Source organism: Furipterus horrens, unplaced genomic scaffold (assembly GCF_987537825.1).
Source record: "Furipterus horrens unplaced genomic scaffold, mFurHor1.1.pri manual_scaffold_7, whole genome shotgun sequence".
Lineage (NCBI taxonomy): Eukaryota > Metazoa > Chordata > Mammalia > Chiroptera > Furipteridae > Furipterus > Furipterus horrens.
The window spans coordinates 70,078,042-70,100,714 of record NW_028327177.1 but is presented as its reverse complement, the minus strand read 5'-3'; the positions used below and the strand labels follow the sequence as shown (position 1 = coordinate 70,100,714).

The 22,673-nt window shown below is 40.9% G+C and overlaps 1 protein-coding gene across 2 annotated transcripts in view; it reads right to left on the bottom strand.

Moving 5' to 3' along the window:
• LOC150004615 (carbonic anhydrase 13) overlaps nucleotides 1-17,443 on the bottom strand; it is a 34,593-nt gene extending 17,150 nt beyond the window's left edge. The window contains exons 1-6 of one of the 2 annotated variants that reach the window (XM_090283785.1): nucleotides 17,255-17,443; nucleotides 12,407-12,604; nucleotides 9,773-9,891; nucleotides 4,431-4,526; nucleotides 3,306-3,368; nucleotides 2,656-2,811 (exon numbers count right to left, since the gene is read on the bottom strand). In XM_090283785.1, the coding sequence (XP_090139911.1) occupies nucleotides 2,656-2,811; nucleotides 3,306-3,368; nucleotides 4,431-4,526; nucleotides 9,773-9,891; nucleotides 12,407-12,604; nucleotides 17,255-17,291 (669 nt within the window). In that variant the 5' untranslated portion in view covers nucleotides 17,292-17,443. The remainder of the gene's footprint in view (nucleotides 1-2,655; nucleotides 2,812-3,305; nucleotides 3,369-4,430; nucleotides 4,527-9,772; nucleotides 9,892-12,406; nucleotides 12,605-17,254) is intronic. The other variant, XM_090283786.1, reaches the window with a different exon arrangement.
• Between the last annotated feature and the right edge of the window lie 5,230 nt (nucleotides 17,444-22,673).

The following is a 22,673-nucleotide window of genomic DNA, read 5'->3' as shown; positions in this document are numbered from 1 at the left end:
GTCCTTTAGGTCAAACAGTGACTTGACAAGAAAGAGCAATGGGAAAAAACTGGCACCAACTTACTAGAAAGAGGGTTTATGGTGGAATTGAAAAATAAATAAAAATGACATTTCTAAGCAACTTCAATAGATAAAGAGCTGACATCATTGACAGTGAAAATCATCTTCTAGAAAGTAATTCTTAAGTCAGTGACATACACAAAAGACATTTTCATTTTATTTTATATAAAAGAGCCTGGCAACTGAATAATCTTATCAACCTTCCTGTGTTTTGGATTTTTAAATATATATTTTTTAAATTTTAGAACAGTTTTATATTTACAGAATTATAGCAAAGATAGTAGAAAGGGTTCTCATATACACACAGTTTCTTCTATTATTACCATCTTATATTAGTATGGTACATTTTCAAAATTAATGAACCAATATTAATCTTATCCTTAACTGAAGTCTATCCTTTATTCAGGTTTTCTTTTTTTGTACATAATATTGTTCTCTCCACCAGGATCCCACCAGGAAACAGCATTTCTTGATAATGACAATTTCTCAGACTTCCCTTGTTTTCTGATGACATTGACAGTTCTGAGAAATACTGATCAGGTGTTTTGCAGACTGTCCCTTCATTGGGCTCTATCTGATGTTTTTCTCATGGTCAAGACTGTGACTGGATTTTAAAAATATTTTTGGCTTTATTCTTGTCTTAATCACTATAACATCATGTTGTAATAATTTGGATTATTACTCAGATAATCACTTCAATCTGGTTACAAATAAAAATGTCTCAAAGTGTTTCTGCTACTGTGGATTAAAGTGAATGCTTTAAAGTGAATTACCAATCACACTAAAGCTTTAAAATCCAGCTATTGTTTTATATACTTTATTGTATGTAAAACCAAATTAATAATTAACATTAATGAATTGAGCCTCAAATAAGATGCAGTATTAAATCCACAGCTAAACAGCCATAATTCAAAAACTTACAGAAAGTTATTCTTGATTAGGTTAACTTTATGCATTTTAAGGAACTAATATATATTTTGATATATTCTCTTTCAAATCACAGGTGGATTTTTAAAAAATTATTTTCCAAGTGGCTTTAAGGAATAAAGATATCCTTGAAATATGAGAAAAAACATGACCCCTTTATTATTACTACCTTGATGTTATAATGTTTTAACTCTTACTATTTCTCTAACTTCAAATTTAACAATGAATTGTGAAAGAAAACACTTTGGCACATGAAGGGCAGAAAATAAAATCTATTAGTAAGGCCACTGACTCAGTGTCAGGTCATTATTCTCATGACACAACTCACCTTCTTTATAATGGAAAAAAATTCACAGGAATTTTTGTGCCAGTCAAGCTCTGGATTTCTATCCAGACCTTTATAAAATATTCAATAAGTATTCCCCAAGTATTATCTGGCTTTTATCTTAAAGACAAAGTCAACCGAAGTTGCATGTGTTCCTCACAAAATCTGTTGCCCCCAGAACACAACAAGGACACCAGCCTGTTAAACCAAGCACGCCGTTGACCGGAGACAGCCAACTGACCTGGAGTCTGCACGATCCTTCCCCATGTGGGAAGGCCACCCTCCCCTCCACACCCCCACTCTTATTAGGGTTTTCTGGACCCAAGGGTAGGTAGGACGACGACCATGTCCAGCTTGAAGCAACTAGAGGAGCTTGAGACCTTCGCCCATTGTCCTTTACAAGATTACAAAGGGTCCTAATATTTGAGAGGGGGGGATAGTTAATTTTTACGAACCAGGGGTATGGACTTGGGGGGGATTGCTGGGGGAGGGGGGTGCTGGGTGGAGGGGAACAAGGGGGAGAAAATTGGAACTGTTGTAACAATATAATCAATAAAAAACATTTAAAAAAATAAAAAATAAAAAAAATAAAAAAAAAAAGGCAAAAAATCACATAGATTTCTTCTTACACTCAGCAGGCACAGACGTCTGTGCCTGCTTTCACTGTCTACATTTTGAATATGAAAACTATAGGAGGGGCAGGTCTGGGGACTGAGGTGGAAAGGAGAATGACACCTTTTAAGAGCAGCCTCTCTCCTGATTTTCACTTTGTAACCAATCCCTTTATGTCCCAGATCAAATAAGAAGCAGCAGAAGCAAACAGTGATGCCGTCGACGGGGAGTCTCACTTCCACCAGTGTGTGCACATGGCATTTCTGAAAGGTGGGGAAGAAATCACCAAATCCCAGAAGGTCAGAAAAGAAAGGGATGTAAATCTCATCTGGTGAAACCACCATCAGATTAATGAGGGGAAAACACAGCCTTCATAGCATAGCAGAAACTAAAGCAGGGTTAAAAAAAAATCAGCCCAGTTTCCTTTAGGGCAGCGATTTTCAACTGGTGTGCTTCAAGAATCTTTAAAACATGCAGTACCTGACTATTTAGTCAGGGGCACTGACCTCTTTTCCCTTAACATTGTCAAATAAAAAAAGAAAATGACAACAGCCAATACAACAATAGCCATCCAGTGTGAATGAATCAAAATTATACCTATTTTTTTGGTCAGATTGGCAAAAAAAATTTTTTTTGGTGTTTCAGAATTTTATTAATTATGTGTGTCATGAGATGAAAAGGTTGAAAACCGCTGCTTTGGGGGATGAGATGATCCTGGAGAAGTGGTGTACCTGTTGAGAGCTGATACTTATAGGTTGTTTTAAAACAATCCACGTGACACTCTCAAAAAGAGGTGGGACGGTGAGAGACCCAGGGTAAGTCCAGTAGTCCCAGGATGGAGGAAGCAGACATAATGGGTCAAAATTCGTGAATCGAGTTTGTTTACCCTAGGGCAGAAAAGAGAATGCCACAGATTACAATGGGAAACCTATCCAGATACCTCAAAAACATACATCCAATAAAATATAATTTCACTGGAATTTCTTCATTTATGGAATTATTTAGTAGTTGTCTCTTGTATTTTAAAGAGAATCTGCATTAACCTAAAAAATTTAGAGGAAGTTGAGCATCACTTAGGTTTATTTGAGAAGGACAAGATTTGTTTTCATATAAGTGGTTTTAAAATGTATTGCAGGTAAAGGCTTATTCTGTAAAACTCCAGTAACAAAAAACAATTATACATAAATAGATTTCAGGACATAAGGGGTGACAGGTTACTTCTGCTCTATAGGTCAAGGATGCTCCAATGTGCTTCAGAGAAGGCAGCACACATGCTGTTTCAGGCCTATGTTTTTAAAAGAAGGCAAGAGAATTCAGCAGAAAACAAAGAATATATTAGGAATTAATATATTAATTCCTAATTAATAGGAATTAATTTTACCTTTTCTTTAATGGAATCCAAAATGTCAATAATCTTTTGCAGTTGGGGATTATATTCGCCAATCTGAAAATATGAAATTTCACAAGAAATGGTTACTGTCAAAAATCAGGTCTGAATTACTCCATTTTAGTCACTATTTTTAAATTCCTTAAAAAAACAAAACAAAAAACCTAAGCCAGAACAGAACAAACAGTGATTTCTCTATAACGAAGCTCTCTTTTACCTTATCCTGTGTGAAAAATCTGAACAAGATAATATTACAGGGCTCCTTGACCGAACTATAAGTTTCATCCCCAAATTGGTAGTAGCAGCTTCCTATTTCTTCAACTTTATGAACATTTCAGATGCAGGTGAACTTGAGAGAAGCCTGGCTTAGGAAAGTCCAATCATACCTGCACTATGAAACCAGGTGTGACTTTCAGATCCTCCATCCAGACTATTGTGACATCAAAACATTAGAGGAAAAACATCTTCCACATTCAACCTGAAATGACTAGAGGTCTCAAATCAAGGCAATGTGTCATCCTGAGTGGAATTCCTCAGGAAAATGTATGTACTTCTTTCCCATTAGAGTGGGAATCAGAACAAAAAGGAACATCCTACAAGAATGTGGTCCCAGTAGGAGTAGAGCGGCCCCACCCACCCACAGGTGTGACCACAACGATACCTGTCTGATCACGTGTGAATAAGACACAAAAAAGTACAACAAAAAAATGGTTATTACATTTGGAACAATAAACCATTGTGATCAAACCAGTGCTTCAAGAATCAGGGAGCTGAGCTCCACTCTGCCCTGTGTCTCTAAATATTGTACAAACAGAAGAACCTAGAATAAAGATTTCCTTCTTAGGGGCTCACTTGTTACTTTGGGCACTACTGTTGTTGCTGCTAGTCAATAAAAATGATCAATGGACAACAGCAGTGATCATAACACAAAGCTCCCAGGATAGTTCTGAGCCCTGAGATGAACTATAAACATATAGAAATTTAATATCCATTTCACAAGGAAAACATTAAACCTAGAGCTAGTTTGCTATTAAAAAATGGTAGAATGTCCATTCCATGACTGAAACTCTACCCAACATGGCTGATTAATTAGTTCAATTGAAACCAGTGGATTCTAACCTGTAAAAACACTCCCAAGACAGCTAGTCCATCAGACTCATGAGCTGCCTCCATGAAGCTGGGGTATTTGTCTGAATTCCAGTGAACGACGTGGAGCTAGAAAGGAAGAACACAGCTTAACTCCAATATTATTAATTTTTAAGTTCTCAAAAATATAAATGCAAATGAAACATATATACAAACATTCTGGGCCTATGGGCTTATATACATAATGTATTATACACACTCATGTCTATATTGTTGTTTAGAAGGGCTCCAGAGTGTATATACTGCCATACTCCTTGAGCCTAAACAATATGCAGCCACTGTTCCAAAGTGACTTAGGGCTCCCATGTGTCCCACACCTGGGACTGCAATTGGACAGCCTGAAATCAGATGCCAGCTAGTGGCAGAGTTGGGACTGAGAGGCAGGTGGGAGGTCAATCCTGCCAGGAGGATAGTGCCAGTGGTTCTTGGGACAGCCCAGTCATGTGCTCATCACTGTAGCTGAAGACTTTTTATGGCTTGAAAATGCAAATTCTTCTTAAGAGTAACTATTTTAAGCAGTATTCACACACTATGTTCTAGGACTATGTTCAGATTCTTTGCTGAGATAATGTTTTAATAAGGAAAAAAGGCCTTCAGGTCTTGGAAGCAGAGGTGCCAGAGGACAAAAAGGAGAGGTATCTGGTCCTACTGAGGATGGGGGAGGAAGAAGGGGAGGGGTCAGTGGAGGACCTGGAACTCTAGAAAGCAGCTTCACCAACTTCCAAACTTGTCCCCAGTGCAGCTGGCCTTTTGCCAAACCCAAAAGTGTCTCACATGTCTTCCCACCGTACACAGCACAGTGTCCCAAACATATGGACAAATGGACAGGCTGCAGAATAACACATAGCAAGGCAGAAAGCCACTCCTAGAGGGTCTGCATTCCTGGTTCAGGGAAGGACAAACTGAGATGGAAGCCACAGGGCAATGGGACAAACCCTGATGACACAGCCAAGATCCTCACCAGGTCATTCTGTCCAAGGACCCATGAGAGAAATGGGTTCAGATAACACCTACTTCAAGTCATGCCTCTGGCCCCTCAGGGAGGAAATATGAAGGGTTTCAGGCACAAATCACCTTTCTAGCTAACTGTTAGAGTGAGAATTTAGTATACTCAAACACATTTTTATCCCATCTTTTAAATGTGACTTTACATCTTATGGTCACCCTGGCTGGTTTGGCTCAGTGGATTGAGCGTCGGCCTGCGAGCTAAGTGTCGCTGGTTCGATCTTCCAGTCAGGGCACATCAGAGAAGGAAAACTCTGATTCCAAAAAACCTCCGCTGCCTTGCGGCATACCTCTTCAGGGGAAAGGCTAAGGGAGTAAACCCCGACAGAAAATCCGGAGCCGGAGTCCCTAAGGCGGTTTGACGTTGTAGTCAACACCGGCAACTACTGCGGCGCACCTGAAGCCAAGCTGTATTGACTCCGTCTTTCCCTTGGATCCTTCAGCTGCGAAGAGAGGGGGGGTCTGCTGCATGGGCAACAGCAGACCCTCCATATCACCCTGCCCAGGCTCTGTAGCTTCAGCTTCACTGGAGAGGACACTCCAGCGTCATAGCAAGATGTCGATTCAACACGGGAGGAGACAGATACCGTGTCACTCCCGAGTCGGACTGCACAACCATTCTCGGCGGTGCAGATAGACTCTTAAGAAGCTACACCATCGTCTCTCGAGACAGACAGCTGCCGACGACGACATCTTATGGGCAGCTAATATGGGGAATTTCTGAATAATGAAGAATGACCATACGTAGTGAACTATAAAACTATGAAACAGTGCATATCCCCCAACCCAAACAGTGAAGGAAGACTGGCCACTCAGAAAGAGACAGTGGTTCCCATGCCCCAGGTTGTGTGAGACAGTAAGAAGGAAGAAACTCTGAGGCACTGGATGATGAACCACACTCCGTTCAGCTCACAGGGGATGGGTGATGCTCCACTGGGAGGGCCAGGAAAGGACATCAACGTTGATGCCCACGGACCAGCGCACTTGGTAAGAGATGACACCAGAGACAGAAATATGGGAGGCAACTCCTTAGGTTTACAACCACAACTGATTAGAAAATAAATGTGTAACCAAAGAGAAAAGAATCTGTATATCCTTCTACTGGCTCAAGAGCAACAACTGTCTGAAACATAGGAAACTAGAGAAAGGAAAATCTTTTGTTTGTTTTAAACAAAGACTCCTCTCTCCCACACAACTTGCTTAACCAGTTGCAACACCTTCAGAGGAGCTGGTGTAATCTCCATTAGCATTTGTGTTTGAATTGAGAAAGATCAAACTCACATTTCCTGACTAACAGTGACAGCCCCAGTGATTTGAGCTCCATGACAAGAAGTTATTATAGCCACTGTAAAAATGGAAATGATAAGATTCTCCCCTATTGGAAAATAATTTCTGAATAATAATATTTTTCAACTTTAGTATTGTTAAACTGTGTACTATTGACACAGAATATGCTTAGAATGCCAAAAATCACCATAATGTTGAAAACGTAGTTTTATGCTCAACTACATATTTAATATACTTATATATATTAGGCATAAACTGTAACCAGGTAGAGTTTCAAACATGCTGTGACTGTTAGCTTACTTATCATAGATGTGTAACTCTTGGGTTAAAGCTTTTCATGATTTACATCCTGTCAATCTGTCTGTAGTGTCACAAGTCATCATATTCAGCTCCAAATCAAATTTTCATATGTCACAGCTTTACATGGTTTTCTTTCTCTTTTTTATTTATTAAGTGGACACAACATGATGATGGTCCTGAAGTCAGGCACAAAAGTAGCTGGAAAAACTACTTCCACAACCTTCTAATCTTGTCTCCTGGTTTCCTTGTTAGCCCAGCCTCTTGTTCATAGAGCAGCTAGTTGTGTTTACAAAATGTAAAGCAGAGTGCTACCATCCCCCTCCTCAAAACCTCCCATTGTCTTCATCCTGCTACACTAGGGGTCAACCCTAAATGCTCGCTGGGCCCCACACAGCCCCACATAGCCCATGTGGCATGGCCCCACCTGCCTCTCTATGATATTGCTATGACTTCTCCCGTTAATTCCAATCCTGGAAGCCAACATCTTTGCCTTCTCAAAAACACTGACCTGGCTCCTGCCCGAGAGCACCTGTACCTGCTGTACCCACTCTCACTGGCTTTTCTCAGAGAGGCTTCTAGTCATTCGATTTCAATTTACATAGCATCTCAAAGGGGCCCTTCCTAAGCACTCAGTCACTCTACAAGTTCACGAAGTAATAGTCCTATCAGAGTACTTACCCTGTACCATTCATGTGGTTTTTGTCTGCCTGCAGCAACCTGCCAACTTTGAGCTGTCACCAAACTTTCTCCCTCTCCAGCAGCATCCTTAGGTCACAGCATACACCTGCCTCCTTTTTCTGTCACCCTCAATCCCATCAACTAAGAAATCCCACAGATGCTGTACCTCCTGCCGGCCATTTGGCCACCAGCACTGTTACCTTGACTCCCCCAGAGCTGTGATCATTTCTGCACTTAAAATATATTATTCAAATCATACCTTAAGTTATATATTTAAGTGCAAAAATGATCACTTTCCAATTCAAAAACAGTTGGTAACTTCTCCTCAACTTAGAATATAATTCACAGCCCTACCAGCCTTTGCCACCAGGCCTCTGCCATAACCCCACTGTGGTCCATGCTCTAATCACACGGCATTCTCTCCTTTCAATGTGTGGGCTCTCTCTCACCTGAGCCACGCATGATTCTGGGAAGATCTACTGCTATCTGTCCTGCTGCCTGGTTCACTCCTGCTCCTCCACAGTGAGAAGCAGGACAGTCAGTCTGAGGCAGCCCTGACTGTCCCCACTTCTGCCTGGCATTCCCTTTGGGACAAGCATGGTAAGTTGGGCAAAGATCAGGGATGAGGTAGGATCTCAGTAAGTTCTTAGAGTGAATGAAGGAATGCAGGAGTTCAGGGACAAATGAACTAACGAAATGAGAAAGATCTTCTAATATACATTAAAGCCCAGTAAGCTGTTCCAGTTGAAGCTTTACCCACTTCAAGAAGGAACATCTACAAAGAGTCCTTGCAAATCAGAACTCTGAGCCTCTGGCACAATGCAGGATAATGGGGTCATTCTTGGGAGACCATCATCAACTTAGATAACCGCCCTGAGAATCCATGTTCAGGTGTGTGGAAGGTGGAACCACTTTTCTGGAGCTGCTTTGGAAAATGACAAGGCAGTGACTCAAAGCCAGCTTTTCAGCCCCACAGAGATTTTTAGATTTAGAATATGTTAAGTTTAGACACAAAACTTCACAAAGCAAACAGGAAAACTACTTGAGGATATAAACTGAGATATCATACGAACTTGAGGTGCCACTTTCCACATTCTGGACATCCTTGTTCATTGTCACAGAGCAGCTCCCACATGGGGAGCCCCTGGTCTCAAATGAACATTTCGTTAATAGCTCCAAACAGCACATGTACATGTGCTACAAAGGAGGGTCTAACTCCCCAGCTCAATAACTCTGATAAAATGAAGGAATGCTGAACCTGCCTATAACATCCTCTATCTGCCTACACAGCTCTCAGGCCACACTGTTTTCTTTGAGGTAGCCATGGCCGAGTCATACGATAATTCACTTCCACCTCATGGTAAAGTTGGGGATTAGCAGTATCTAACGGTGTTAAAACTTGAGCATGTTATGCTTTGTCCTTTAGCCAGAGGATTAGAAAAAGTAGAGTATACTTAATGAAGATAATCATAAAGAAAAGGAGTAACTTCCTAGTGAAAAAGAAATCAGAGACACTATTGTGTTCTGCTTCACTAGCAACTGAATGATTGACAGAGATCCCATTTCATAGCTGTAAATGTAGAAGTAATAGAGGGTTTAGAAGAGTTTGTGTCTTTGTTTTTGTCCCCAAGAAGAATTTTGCCATTTATTATCACCTCTGTAATATGGATTTTATATGATATAAGTATATATCTTATATGCACACAGTTGGGCCTAAAACAAACCCTTCTCTCCCTTCTCACTGGCCTTCCAGGAAATAGGACAGACATTGTAGAAAGAGTCTGTAACTGGTATCAGACAGATCTGATGCTTCCTGGATCAGTTATTTAATCTCCACAAGTGTCCAACAGTTCCTCTAAGACTCAGAAGGGCCATTCACAGCTCTTACACTGATAAACTTATACTGATGGAATAAAGCAATTTCATAGACTAAGATGCCTAATAGGCTCGGGACCTATTTGGGGTCAAGGAAGCTTTCCTCCATGTCTCTTTCCTCCTACTAGAGAGGACAGATATGAGTCACGAGCCTGCATTGGATGGCTTACCTCGGCGGCGTACCTCACTCCATCCACCATGTGCTCAGAGCCATGGTCATCGGCACACCCCCAGTGCAGGTGAAATTGTTGCAACCTGTATCTTCCAGTGAGCGGACCCCCATGTAGAACTAAACATGAACACATTTTAAATTGTTAGCAAGAAAAGTGTTTCTGCGTGCTGCCCCAGCCCACATCTCCCTGAATTGCTCAACATGTCTGTATCCTCTGAGGAAAGTTTTGTAAATGTGCTGTTGAGTTTGCTGACAGGAATCCAACTTTTAGGTGTTTGAGGAGTGAAAACAAACATTTTAAAAGGTGAGAGAGTCAACAATACACATTTGTATGGAACACATGGTTAAGGACTTCCTCTGTTTATCGGAGGACTTCAGGCTCTGTGCATAAGGACATGGTGTGCAGGGTGTATCCTGAGTTCCATGGAGCAGCCCAGCTCTCCAAGATGGTTCATAGATAAATTAACTTGAAAGGCACATGCTCCTAAGTGACAGCTGACAGCACGGATGCAATGGCCTTCAAGTGAAATTAACATCCCTGTTGTCCTGTTTTTTCCTCACCTGTGGCACAGTAAGATCTGAGCTGAGCCAGGAAGTCATCCTTTCACAGCTAAAATGCACATTAGAAGGCTCGAGTAATCAGTGTGGAATTGACTTCCGGAGAAGACACAAACAAGCTGGCTCAAGAGAAAGACAATGACACAAAAAGCATACATCATCAGGGAAAAGTCCAAGCATCATGGCTGATCTCTGGCAAGCCTCCTTTGAATACAGATTAGCACAGCTGCATTTAGCTACACAGTGAAGCTTGCCTGACACCTTACATGGCTGGACTCCACATGTGAGTGTTTCCTCTAAAATATCCAACCTGTGACCATGACCAACAATGTCTAATGTGAAGACCAACTCTCAGAGCAGGGCTCTGCACTGTGTGGGGGAAATGAGTCAAAATATTATGGTTAACTTAGCACTGACTTTGAGATAGTTTATAATAAAACAGTTAAACTATGGTATAAAATAAATAATGGTGGCAAAAATATCTTTAATGAGAATTATTTAGTGTTTTCAAGTGCCAATTTATTTATCTTATTTTCCAGCCTAGATGAGTAAATATATATTACAATCTCCATCTTAAGTCTAAAAATAAGAGATCATTTCTCCAAAATCACCGTTGGCATACATATAGAGCCCACTTACCAGTTCACTCAGAATAAAAAAAAAAATTATTTCAAATAATGTACTTAGATAAGAAGTCTACAGAGGTTAAGAAACCAGAGTTAAATGCCATAAATGATTGGGGAACATGTAGTATCTTAATAAAATGGTCTTTGTTATTTGCTGTATGCCTCAAAGCTCAACAATGTTGTAAAACTAGAAACATATGCATTACTCTATTACATCTGACTTTTAACACTGTTAGTAACTTGTCAATCCTACTCATTTTCTGAAACTACACTGTGGTCAGCTGCCTTGAATAATAAGCAAGGCTGACAACACAATCAGAAAACTAATTTAAAAAGCACTGCATTTCCCTCTTCATACTGTTTCTGTCTATCCCATTAGGCTACAAACTCCTTTAAGGTGGATCTGTCTTGTTCCTTTGTGTCCTCAATAGCTAAAATAGTACCTGATCAATAAATACAATGGCCGAAGTACAAGGTTGCTACTGGAGTGACCTGAGGATCACCAAAGAGCACACTCTAGGACCAGTGAGTGTAATAGTAAAGTACATTCCAATCACTTCTTATTCTAGAACTAGGAGTGTAGCCTCAGTTTTGTTTTGTTTTTTACATGTGAGATATTATAAATAATATCCAACTATGATTGTGAATGGTGTAAACTTTATATTTGAAAGCCTTGGACTACTTACTATATGACCATATCTATGAGCCCATTACATCAACCATTTTTATTAACTCAGATTCAAGCGAGGGGGTGAAGAAAAGACAATTGAACATATATGAAAAGAGAGGTCCCTCCTCTACCCCAAATATCAAGTGTTAATCTTCCTTTGTCCATTTTTGCAATGCCCTGAATAATATGAATCACTTTTACAAACTTGACCAGTATGAAGAAGAAATTTTATGGGCTTATAATTTTTACTCACATAAAAACAGGAAATTATTATTAAACCAAAGCTGAGTAAGTGAAAACTTACTTCCACATAAGGATTTAAAAATTTTAACTATCTTTATTAGTAGTAGAGCAAATACAGTGTCATCTTAATATTAGAATGAAACTAAAAATAATTTGTCAGAAGCTTTAAAATATTATTCTCTCTAATATTCACTCTCATCTTATTTTTAAAGTTGATACCATCTATTTCTTTGGACCATAACTGTGTTTGAAGAAGGACTAAATGTTCATTTTAAGGAAACATTCTTTTCTACTTCATTTATCTAATTTGTTATATATAAATAATACTAAAGTTTTATTTGGCTGGCCCATTATTTATTGACAATGTGAAAGACACTGTCCCACGAACTAACCTAACGGAACTTTTATTACAAGTTCCAGCAAAGTACTAACAGGGACATACAATACACAGGTGTTTCAAATATGACAGAAAACAATGTACCATCCAATCATCCAAGCTCCTCATCAATACCCCCCTGACCCTGAAAAAGCCAACCTGATTTGTCCTCCGTGTCATCAAAGTCAACGTTGAAGGAATGGCCACTGTTACTGATGATTTTTGCTGAGCTTGCATCATACTTGATACAAAGAGGTCGGAGGGAAGAGTCATACTTCACTTCCTTGGTTTTAATCTCAATTGGGGATTGCTGGTCCCCATCAGCAATAGGGAAAAGTTCATTCCAGTGAACAGGACCTTGAACACACAGGACCAAAAGAAATGGACTGAACATGTGATTTCATTCAACAAATACTTGTTGAGTGCAATGCACTGTGCTTGAGGTTGAAGAGAGAACAAGGATTAATAAAATAAGGTCTTCATCCTCAGGACCTTCACATCTAATTGTGTGGTGCTGTTTTTACAAAGCTAGTTGCTCTTACTATAGGTATGGAAACTTCTTGGTTTACCTGCATTCATTTTCAAAATTAAATAAATCCTTGTAGACAAAAGAGCAAGTACGCTTTATAAGGTACTTTCCAAAGGTACCATTCTACCAAACTAAAAACAACAGCACAATTAATCACTGAGAACAACGAAGTTCAGTCTCAGCTCCAAGAATGCGCTGTGGTAAGAGCTCACCAAGTTTACAGCTGAAAGAATTAAAAAAGCTGAGTAAGCTTGCAGCACAGAAAGGGTGAGTTCTTAAGAATGCCTCCTTCTTTCTTCCATCACTCAGTGGTATCTTTAGGTGCCACCCATCCTTCATTCCATGACCAGGGATGCGCAATAGGTAACATATAAATTCTCACATGGGATGATCCAATATAATGGCTGCACCATGTCAGGAAATGTAGCTTTATGGATTTTCTACAGTGGAGTCAGGTAACAGTGTTTATTTCTCTCTTTGTACATTTCAGGAGGTCCTTCTGTGGTTATTTTGCCAATGTTACATTTGAATTCCAAAGCACAAGACAATGGTCACCCTGATCCTCTACTCAAAAGCCAAAACTGCATCAAGTTCCTAAATCAGACACATTTGGTAAATTGATGTGAACCAATAACCCAACAATTCCCTTGTCTAGTTTCCACATTTCTCTGGAAGACTCCATGCAAATTTTGCCTCTCAGAACCAACAGCAAGGTGGTAGCTCTAAGCAAGCCCCAGGTCCATCAACAGACCTTCATCAGTTATAGATGAGAGGTTATTGTCTCCTTCACTCTTCTGCAGCCAATGCAGCCACCACTAGCTAAGGAAAGCTCAGGACCACTGACTAAGCTCTTCTTTCCTCACCAGCCAACTGACCTGGTTTCCCCAAAACTCAAGGACTTAAAAATGACACAGCACGACTATTAGCTAAACATTGGTGACTAACAACACAAAAAAATAAATATTTTTAAAAGATAAGATTAAGAATAATATTTCAAGAGAGGCAAATATGTAACAATTAGCAATGGCTTTGATCTCTAAATCTCATGCCTGTGATTATTCCTTATTTTGGCAAAAAAGGAAGCATAAATATCTTCCTATACATAAGCTTCCTGTACAAAACATCACAGCATGAATACACAACCACACACACAACTCAGAAGTTGTTCTCTCATGAATCTGATGTTTTGGACTTCAAGGCAACTTGAAAATCAGAAGTCCTTGCTTACAACTTACTGCAGAAAAAAGAACTGCTTTTCTTTATTTACTGTGTACTCTCACACACCTTTCTAGTATTCAGTGTATACAATTTAGTCTTTTTTTAATACGAAAAACGTTTTCTATTTCACAGCCACTAAGTGTGACTTAACATAGAGAATTAGATTTCAAATATTCAATGTGTGTGTTGCAACATATTGTTGACTTTTCCAATCAGTAAACAGTTTCTTTCTCCTAATTACTTTACTCTCCATTTCCAGTTCTTTATAACCAGAACTATTTTGAAATACTCAACATTAAATATTAACTACCCTGCCTGTTAAGAGGCCCCCCTTTAAAAGGTTTTTCAAAACCTCCAACTTTAAACACATTTAAACATGGTTCTTAAGGAGAGATATATGAGGTCTTTCCAGAAGGTATCCAGCCATGTAATATGAAAAATAGAAACCTTTCTTGAAGAAGACACAAGATACAAGAAACATTGTACATAGGACATTGATGCCTAAACAAGTGATTTCATTCAACAAATAGCTGTTGAGGGCAATGCACTATGCTTGAGGTTGAACAGAGAACAAGGATTAATAAAAAGCAGGCACCTGATTGGAAGACCGCACACAGTTCTCCCAATTGCCATCAGCTGCCCTGTTGTATTTTCCTGAATCTCCTGAAATCTGAAATCTCTTCCCTACCAAAGGTGATTTTAGTTTTGGGAAAAGCCAGAAGTCTCAGGGTGCCAAATCTAGGTTGTAGGGAGAATGAGTCACCTGGGTGATTGGATGTTTCACCAAAAAACTCTGCAGGAGACATGATGCCAGAGCTGGTACATTGTCGTGAAGAAGCTGTCAGTCACCAGTTGCTCATAGCTGTGGCTTTCTGAATCATCCGAAGAGTTTCCGCGGAGGAATGTTCAAGCTTAACACAAAATTTGATGCAGATTCGCGCTCTACCTGCTCAGTCATTTTGAATGTGACAGCCACACAGTACACATATTCACTTTACTGCGCACCCCTGACTAGTACAGTGAAGCCATCATTATTCACGCATGCACATTCCAGCCCACTCTCCTGGACTGCCAAGTTACACGGATGTCACACAAACTGTTCTCATTATAATAACAACGGCTGTACATTTTTCAGATAGACCTCATATGCTGTTTCTTCCATTAATTCAGGAGCTTTTGAATACCCAAGTGATATATTGTTTTCAGTAATTGTCACACTTTCTAAACTAAGCCCAAAACTCTTAAGTTTAGCGAAAGATATTCTAAGTTGTTTGTGAAAGTGGTTCCCCCCTTCCAAGGCCTCATGTCATCTGCTCATTCATGGCCTTTGCCATTCTAAACAGAAAAGAACATCAGACCCACCAGCCAAAATGTATCATTTCCAGTGGGATCTACTCAAAGATGTTGCCCTCAGAGTGCTATTGCTTCCAAAGCAGGGAATAGCCCAGCAACTCTCAGAGAACTATGAAATCAGTCTTTGCTCATGGCTTTCCTAAGAAGGATTTTTAAATTTTCTAAAGATAGCTTCAATGTTTTCTAACATATTAGAGAATAATCAATACTCATTGATCAAAAACACTATTCTTCTTAACCATAATTACTGCTGGTACACAGTAACTATTAATTAATAATAATAATACATCCGTAGCCAGGTGGCTCAGTTGGCTGGAGTGTTGTTCAAAAGATTTTGGGTTCCATTCCCCGCCATGGTACATACCTAGGTTGTGGGTTCGATACCCAGTTGGGGTGCATATAGGAGGCAACTGATCCATGTTTTTCTCTCACATCCATGTTTCTCTGTCCCTCTCTCCCTTTCCCTCCCCCTCCCCCTTCTCTCTCTCTAAAAATCAATAATCATATCCTTTGGTGAGTATTAAAAATAATAATATAATTTATTTCAACAGAGAGGAAAATTTTAAAAATCTAAACAAAAATGGTAAATTAGCAAAATGCAAGATTATAATTATAGCTGCCAACAAAAAGTAATCCACCCAAATTATTTGTTTTATTTTTAAAGTCCTAAATATTACCTGCTGCCATTTTTAATTGGCAAGTTAATCATAACTTCAAAAGGCTACAGTTAGAAGTGAAACTTTTCTGCCCTGACTGGTGTGGCTCAGTGGATTGGAGCATAGTCCTGAAAGTGAAGGGTTGTGGGTTCCCAGTCAGAGCATATGCCTGGGTTGTGGGGTTCAATCCCCAGTCTGGGCATGTATAGAAGGTAACCTGTCCTCTGTCTCTAAAAAGCAATGAGAAAAAAATGTCTTCTGATGAGGATAAAAATGTTTTAAAAAGAAGTGAAACATTTTTTGTGAAAGTTGTTTCTATAAAATTCTATTATACAACTGTTCAATAATATACCTATTAGTCCAAAAATTATTATCATCATTATTATTATTCACAGGACTAATTTTGAGAGTGATTCACTATAAGGCTTTCTTGGTGTCACTTTGCAATTTGTTCAAATAAAAAGTATTTGAAAGAATAAGTTCACTTCAATATAACATAAAAAATAAGAATGTTTTACTTTTGATAGTTTAGGATAGACAAAAAGAAAAGTATTGTACATGTCTTACCACTGCTGCATCCATCAGTAAGTGCATTTTGCCCACGTGTTTTAATTTCAGTAACACTTTATTGATCTTCAGTGTCTGCAGGGTGTGCACCAAAGGAGAGGAGGGGAAGACTGGAAGGAGCCTGAGCTCCACCTTCACCTTTCAGAAAGAACCTAAGCTCGCGCCTGAGCCAAGCAGGGGCGCAGGGTGGTGGCAAGTGTCATAGTTGCCGAAAACACGGCAGTCTTTGGGTTGCCAAGAAGGGAACCTGAGTTTTCAGAGTTGCAATTCAAGTTATTCAAATTTCTTAAATATATTTCCACGTATTTTCCATGATTTCTTTCCCCAGAGTGAATAATGAGCTTACAAGACTGAAAAGGAAGTTGTCCTCGAGTGAGTCATTAAAGTGTGTTCTCAGACCACCTTTAATCCAAAAATGCTGTCACCAGGGCAAGTGCCCCCCACGCCACCCACCCCCGGCTTCTGAAGGGCAGTGCACCGACCGACGTGAAGTTTGGGGTCTGGGGGCCCCTGGCACGCTGTCACCCCATACCAGCGCCCCAAGAGCCGCCCCCGCACGCCGTCCCCGAGGGCCCAGGACAGGGGACCCAGGTGTCCAAGCGGCTGCGTGCGCTAAGCGGGACTCCTGACCCCTGATCTCTGACCACCCAACCACCCCGGCTAGTCTGTCCGCTGGTAGCTCACCGTTGTGTTCCGCGTACCCCCAGCTGAGCCGTGACATGGTCCGGGCGGGCGGGTTAGCAGGGAGCTCGGGCGGAGCCGCACAATTAGGGGCGGTATGCACTTTTGGCCCAGAGCTTGCCGGGGCGCTCGGCCAGCCGCCAGGGGGCGCGCATGGGGCTGGACAGAGGCAGGAGCCCTGGTCCCTCTTCTCCTCTGAACCCAGAAAAAGGTGGGCGGTGGGGCGGCAACGAAGGAAGGGGGAGGAAGGTTCAGGGGGTTTCCCGCCTGCCGCACGAGTCCTCAGAGAAAGAATCGCTGCCCGTAGGCGGTCCCAGGCTGTGAGTGACCGGGGGTGGCCCTGGTGGCAGTGATTGCAAGCCCGGAACAACCAGGAACAACCAGGCTAACCAGGAAGGCGGCAAACCCCAAAAGTAATTCGTGAAGGACGCGCCTTGTCGGGCCGACACGTTTGTCCACATTTTGCACGAAGTCCTCCCAGCACGCGCTGAGGAAGATACTGCAAATGCCGCAGATCAGAAGGGCTCAGTGACTGGTCCTGGCCCCACAGAAAGCACCCACATCCCTCTGGCTCTCTGTCACCCTCTGCGTGATGTGGCCCAGGGTGAAGTCACCAAGCAAGCCTGGGTGCCTGGGTCCCCAAGTTCTGCCGCACTTTGCACCCGCAGGAGTAGAGTGTTCAGGCCTCTCCTGAATGCTCCGTGGCCTTGCACACTCAGCAAGCCCTCTCAGAGATGTGCTCCAAGAAGTAATCACCTTTGTTATTTTTATACCATCCTAAAGGCTTGCACATTTTATTTTTCAGGTGATTTAACATTTTTAATCAAGTGTGTTCTCTAGCATGTGGTAAAGCTTTGGTACTATTCATATAAGACTGCTAATCCTAAAGACTTGACATTTCCCCAACAGGAGCTTTGATACTGCTTTAGAAATTTCATAAAAATTAAAATCTTCATCAAATATCAGTATGAGGGAGGTGACATAGGATAAAACATATACAGTCCACTTACGTCTTTGTATACTTAGAAATTACACCTTCAAGGTATTGGCAGAGAGCTACTCTGTCCTGCTTGATAGTCAGTAGTATAGGTTTGAATCATCAGAACCTTGGCCAGACCTTAATATTTCAAAATTATTAACTACCTCTAGGAGCAAGTCCAGGTTACTGACTTATGACAAATTTATTATCTTGAAGGAAACTAAGTGTAGTCAGCCATTTTTAAAAATGCCCCAACCACTGCTTCTCAATATAGAAAGACTAAAACTACAGATGTTTGTCATACACAAATCCCATCTCAGTCCCCTGAAATTCCCCTAGTTTCATTCATCAGAAGGGGATTTAAAAGAAAAAGACTTAAAGAGCACTTTACAGCAGTGTTCAGCTTTCCTATGAAATACTCAGCATCTTAAGTATTATGTACATGTCTTTTTTTCTTTTAGTAAGCTAGACACTGGCTTCATAGTTTGTGGAACTTGTAAGAGTGAAGGGAAAATAACCCATTCAGAACTATTCTAGAAATTGTCCAGGGCCTTGCTGCCCTGGATGGAAGCAAACTTTCTCTCCTGGAGGGGCGGCTGTGCTCAGCTCCTGGTGAAAAGCAAAGATGCTGTGTGACCTGCTGAGGTTATAATTACCGTCGAAGATGACTAAGGCTTTGAGTTCAATGCCTTTGAAATTTCAGACTGAACTGTGCAGTGTTACTCATGGACAAACTAGTACAAAGAGCTCCTTGATGGCAGGAACCGTCTATAAGGACGGAATAGTGACTGTTTAAATGCCACCTTTCCTTTCCTCTGGCCCTCCACACAGCAGCCACACAATGTGGTAACTGCATGGCTCACTAGGTCCCCTTTTGGTAACTGCTGCGTTGTTTGGGGACCAATAAAATAGGCTCAGTTTGAACTGTTCTTTAGATTTCACTTGAACACCCTCCAGTGCAGCCTGCCTGCCCTCTGCTTCTGTGGTTGTCACTGGGGTTACAGCACAGGAGGAGGAAATGTTTTCTACAGCACTAAGTACAGTCAACTTCATGCTCCTCTTGCACCTAAGGAAAAGTCCTGCTTCCCTCATCCACTTTCTCTGGAACATTTGGGTTCATTTGTGCCAATATAATAGGAACCAAATTTTGAGGAACAGTTTGAATATATATTAAAGGACTTATCCAAAATTACAAAAAAAACTCTTAAAAATCAAAAATAAGCAAACAACAAGATTTAAAAATAGGCCAAAGCCTTAACAGATACCTCACCAGATAAGATACATAAATGGAAAATAAGCATATAAAAGATGCCCCACAGCACGTGTCATTAGAGAACTGCCAATTAAAACAACAGTGAGATCCCACTACACACCTACCAGAATGTCCAAAATCCAGAACACCGACAACACCAAGTGCTGACGAGGATGTGGAGCATCAGGAACACTCACTCATAGCTGGTGGGAATGAGTATGGTGCAGCCATTTTGGAAGACAGTTTGACGGTTTCATACAAAACAAAACATACTCTTACTATGCGATCCAAATGAACTGAAAACTTACGTCCACACAAAAACTTGCACGTGGATGTTTATAGCAGCTTTATTCATAACTGCCAAATCTTAGAAACACCCAAGATGTCCTTCATGAGAATGCCAGCTATTGAATACAGATGAAATGATAAAACATTAAAACAACCATTTCTGCAAGGCAATTTAATATCTGATTCAGGCAAGGATCAGAGAGAGAAGCTAAAATTTTTGGACAAAAGGTTATGGGCAGACAGGATATTTACACAGTCTAGAATTTAAAGACAAAATATAAGTAAAAACCCAACACAATGTGTGAGTCTCAGATCCTACATTGGGGGAAAAAAGTTAAAATAGGTGCTTTGGGTCAGTTGGAGAAATGTTGACACAAACAACATGTAGGTGGCCTCATTGAACTGATGTTAATTTTTGTAGGTGCAATGACGTGCTGGGAAGATTGTAGGAGATGAATGCCGAAGCCATCGGGCTGAAGTACCCTGATGCCTGCAACTAACTCATATATGTCTTGATCAGTAACAGATGGATGCAGCTGAAGAATATTTGGGTGCTCGTGAGACTATTTTTACAATTTTTATGTTGTTACGGCTACATAGGCGAGATTGAACACTCTGAAGCAGTGTATAAAGTAAGCAAAGGATTTTAATAATGGCCAGGAGTTGGGCAGACCCTGAGCTGGTCTCTAACATGCTCCAATCTACAATGGAGTCTAAAACGCTGAGTTTTTATACTGATAAGGCCCCCTTTGTTTCTTCTTTGGCAGTAAACAGCTTTAGGAACAGGGGGCTGGGCAGGGCTGCAGGAATGTGTTGCGTGAATATTTGTGGAAAGAGACGCTGAGATTAAGTCCAGCAAGCAGGATGAGTGACCAGCAACGACCGGAGGGCCATAACTTTCTCTGGTTATCAGCGATTGTTCACAGCCCTGCCATTCCTTTTATTGGGTTGCAGAAAAAAAATTTTTTTAAAGTAAAACTAAATAGAAACTAAAAAGGCTTACATGATAACAAACATTCTTTCCACTAAAAGGAATAAACATTAACCTATAGAGCTACAGAACTAAAAGGCTTACGTGATTCCACTAAGAGGGATAAACATTAACCTATAGGGCTACAGAGCAAAGCGGTAAATCACAAAGGTCCAAGGGTCTGCTCCACATCCGATATTATCACTATGGGAAAAGAGGCTTAGGTCTTCAGCCCTCTTTGTTCCCTGGATTTCTGTGACTTAGCCACCAGGAGCCGCGTGCAGCTGCTGGCGTCAGCAAGACTCGTTTGCAAGTTCTTGCAAGCTGAGGTCACAGGACACCGGGGTAGGGGGGCCCGCTTGCAGGCCCCCCAGCAGAGGGCTTGTGAGTTTCGCCTACAGGAATGTCTTGGCAGTAACAGGAACAGAAATTTGCAAGGCTATAAGGCTATCTCCAGCAGCAGCATAGCTCTTCAGCCAGGGACAAACTCCCTGCGAAGCAATCTATCTTCAAAGGGCTAGACATTCTGCAAAGCACAACCTTCACAAATGTTATAAACCAGACACAAGTAAATGGAAGGTGATAGAGGCTGAGGTCCTTTTAGCTTGTAAATCACCAATTGCTGCACTCCTTCCTACATTCCTCTCTTCAAGACTTGTTAGCAAGTTCTTGCTACTTTTTACAAAGAACATCTGAAGCCCCTACATATTTACATATTTAGCAGACCTTTGAAACTTTTTACAGGGAATATTTGGTGCCCCTACAATGTACATTTTAATAAATGGGAATAAATGAACCCATTAACTTGCTAAATAACCCTTTATAACTATTTGTGGGTTTTGTCCTTAACAAAGAGCCTCTGCTTCCTGGTTCACAGCCATCAGGTGTAAACAAGTAAAAGATTAATACTGACAAGCAAACCCAGGAATCCTGACCAAGGCCACAGTCTTCATTTCCACTATACACTTGAATTGACTAGATCCAGCCCATCCTTCCATGCAGCAAACATGCTTAATCAGCTCTTGAAAGCATCAGACATTGTATGTTATGAGCAGCACTCATAAGTTATAACCCTAGCCATAAAAATATTGAATGAAGTCTAATAATATATTAAGGGAAAATCAAGGTGATGTTGATACAGAATGAACTGATACTGTTTTATTATAGCACATGCACAGACTTTTCCTGAGATGCACATTTTTTCCAAGTATTCCTTTTGGAAAGCCTAAATGTGAACCCAAGTGGCTGTTTTCATTTTATTTTACTAAGTGGGAAAGAGAGCTGAGCAAGATTCCTCAGTTACCCAGAGGCCAGCCACAGTGAGACACGGCCCAGGTGTTCAGAGTCCCAAGTCCAGTATGCTCACCAGTAGTGCGTTTCCTGCATTCATTGTATCCTGTGCTTTGCACAGCTGGGATTTATTAACCATAGGAATATCTTATCATTTGCTATCTTATGAAGAGTACTGATTTTGTAGACCTGATGTATGGAGTTTTGATTATTTTACCTCCCCATTCCTAGGTTTACCCTACCCTGGAGGGTGTGCTGGAGCTTGAACTAGAGTAGAACATTTTTGCAAAATCCCCCAAGGTGACAGTTTCCCCCAAGAAGGTACAGAATGTTAGTTGCATGTATCAGGCAAACTCCCATAATAACAGTTGACCCCAAACAAGTGCAGAATGTTAGCTTTGCAGTTGCATGCATTAGCCAAGCATAGATACCCTTAGACCCACCCCTGCTTCACAAGGGTTGTGTTGTGCTACTACCCCACCAACCAACCCAGGATACAGGTTTATACTATATAAGCAGCTTTGTACTGAGGCTCGGGGCTACTCACTTGAATCCCTGTGTGGAGTGAGAGTGGGTAGTCGCTGGCCAGCTAATAAAGGCTCTTTAAATTCTAATTTGGTTGTCTCCGACCATTTAGTTCTCA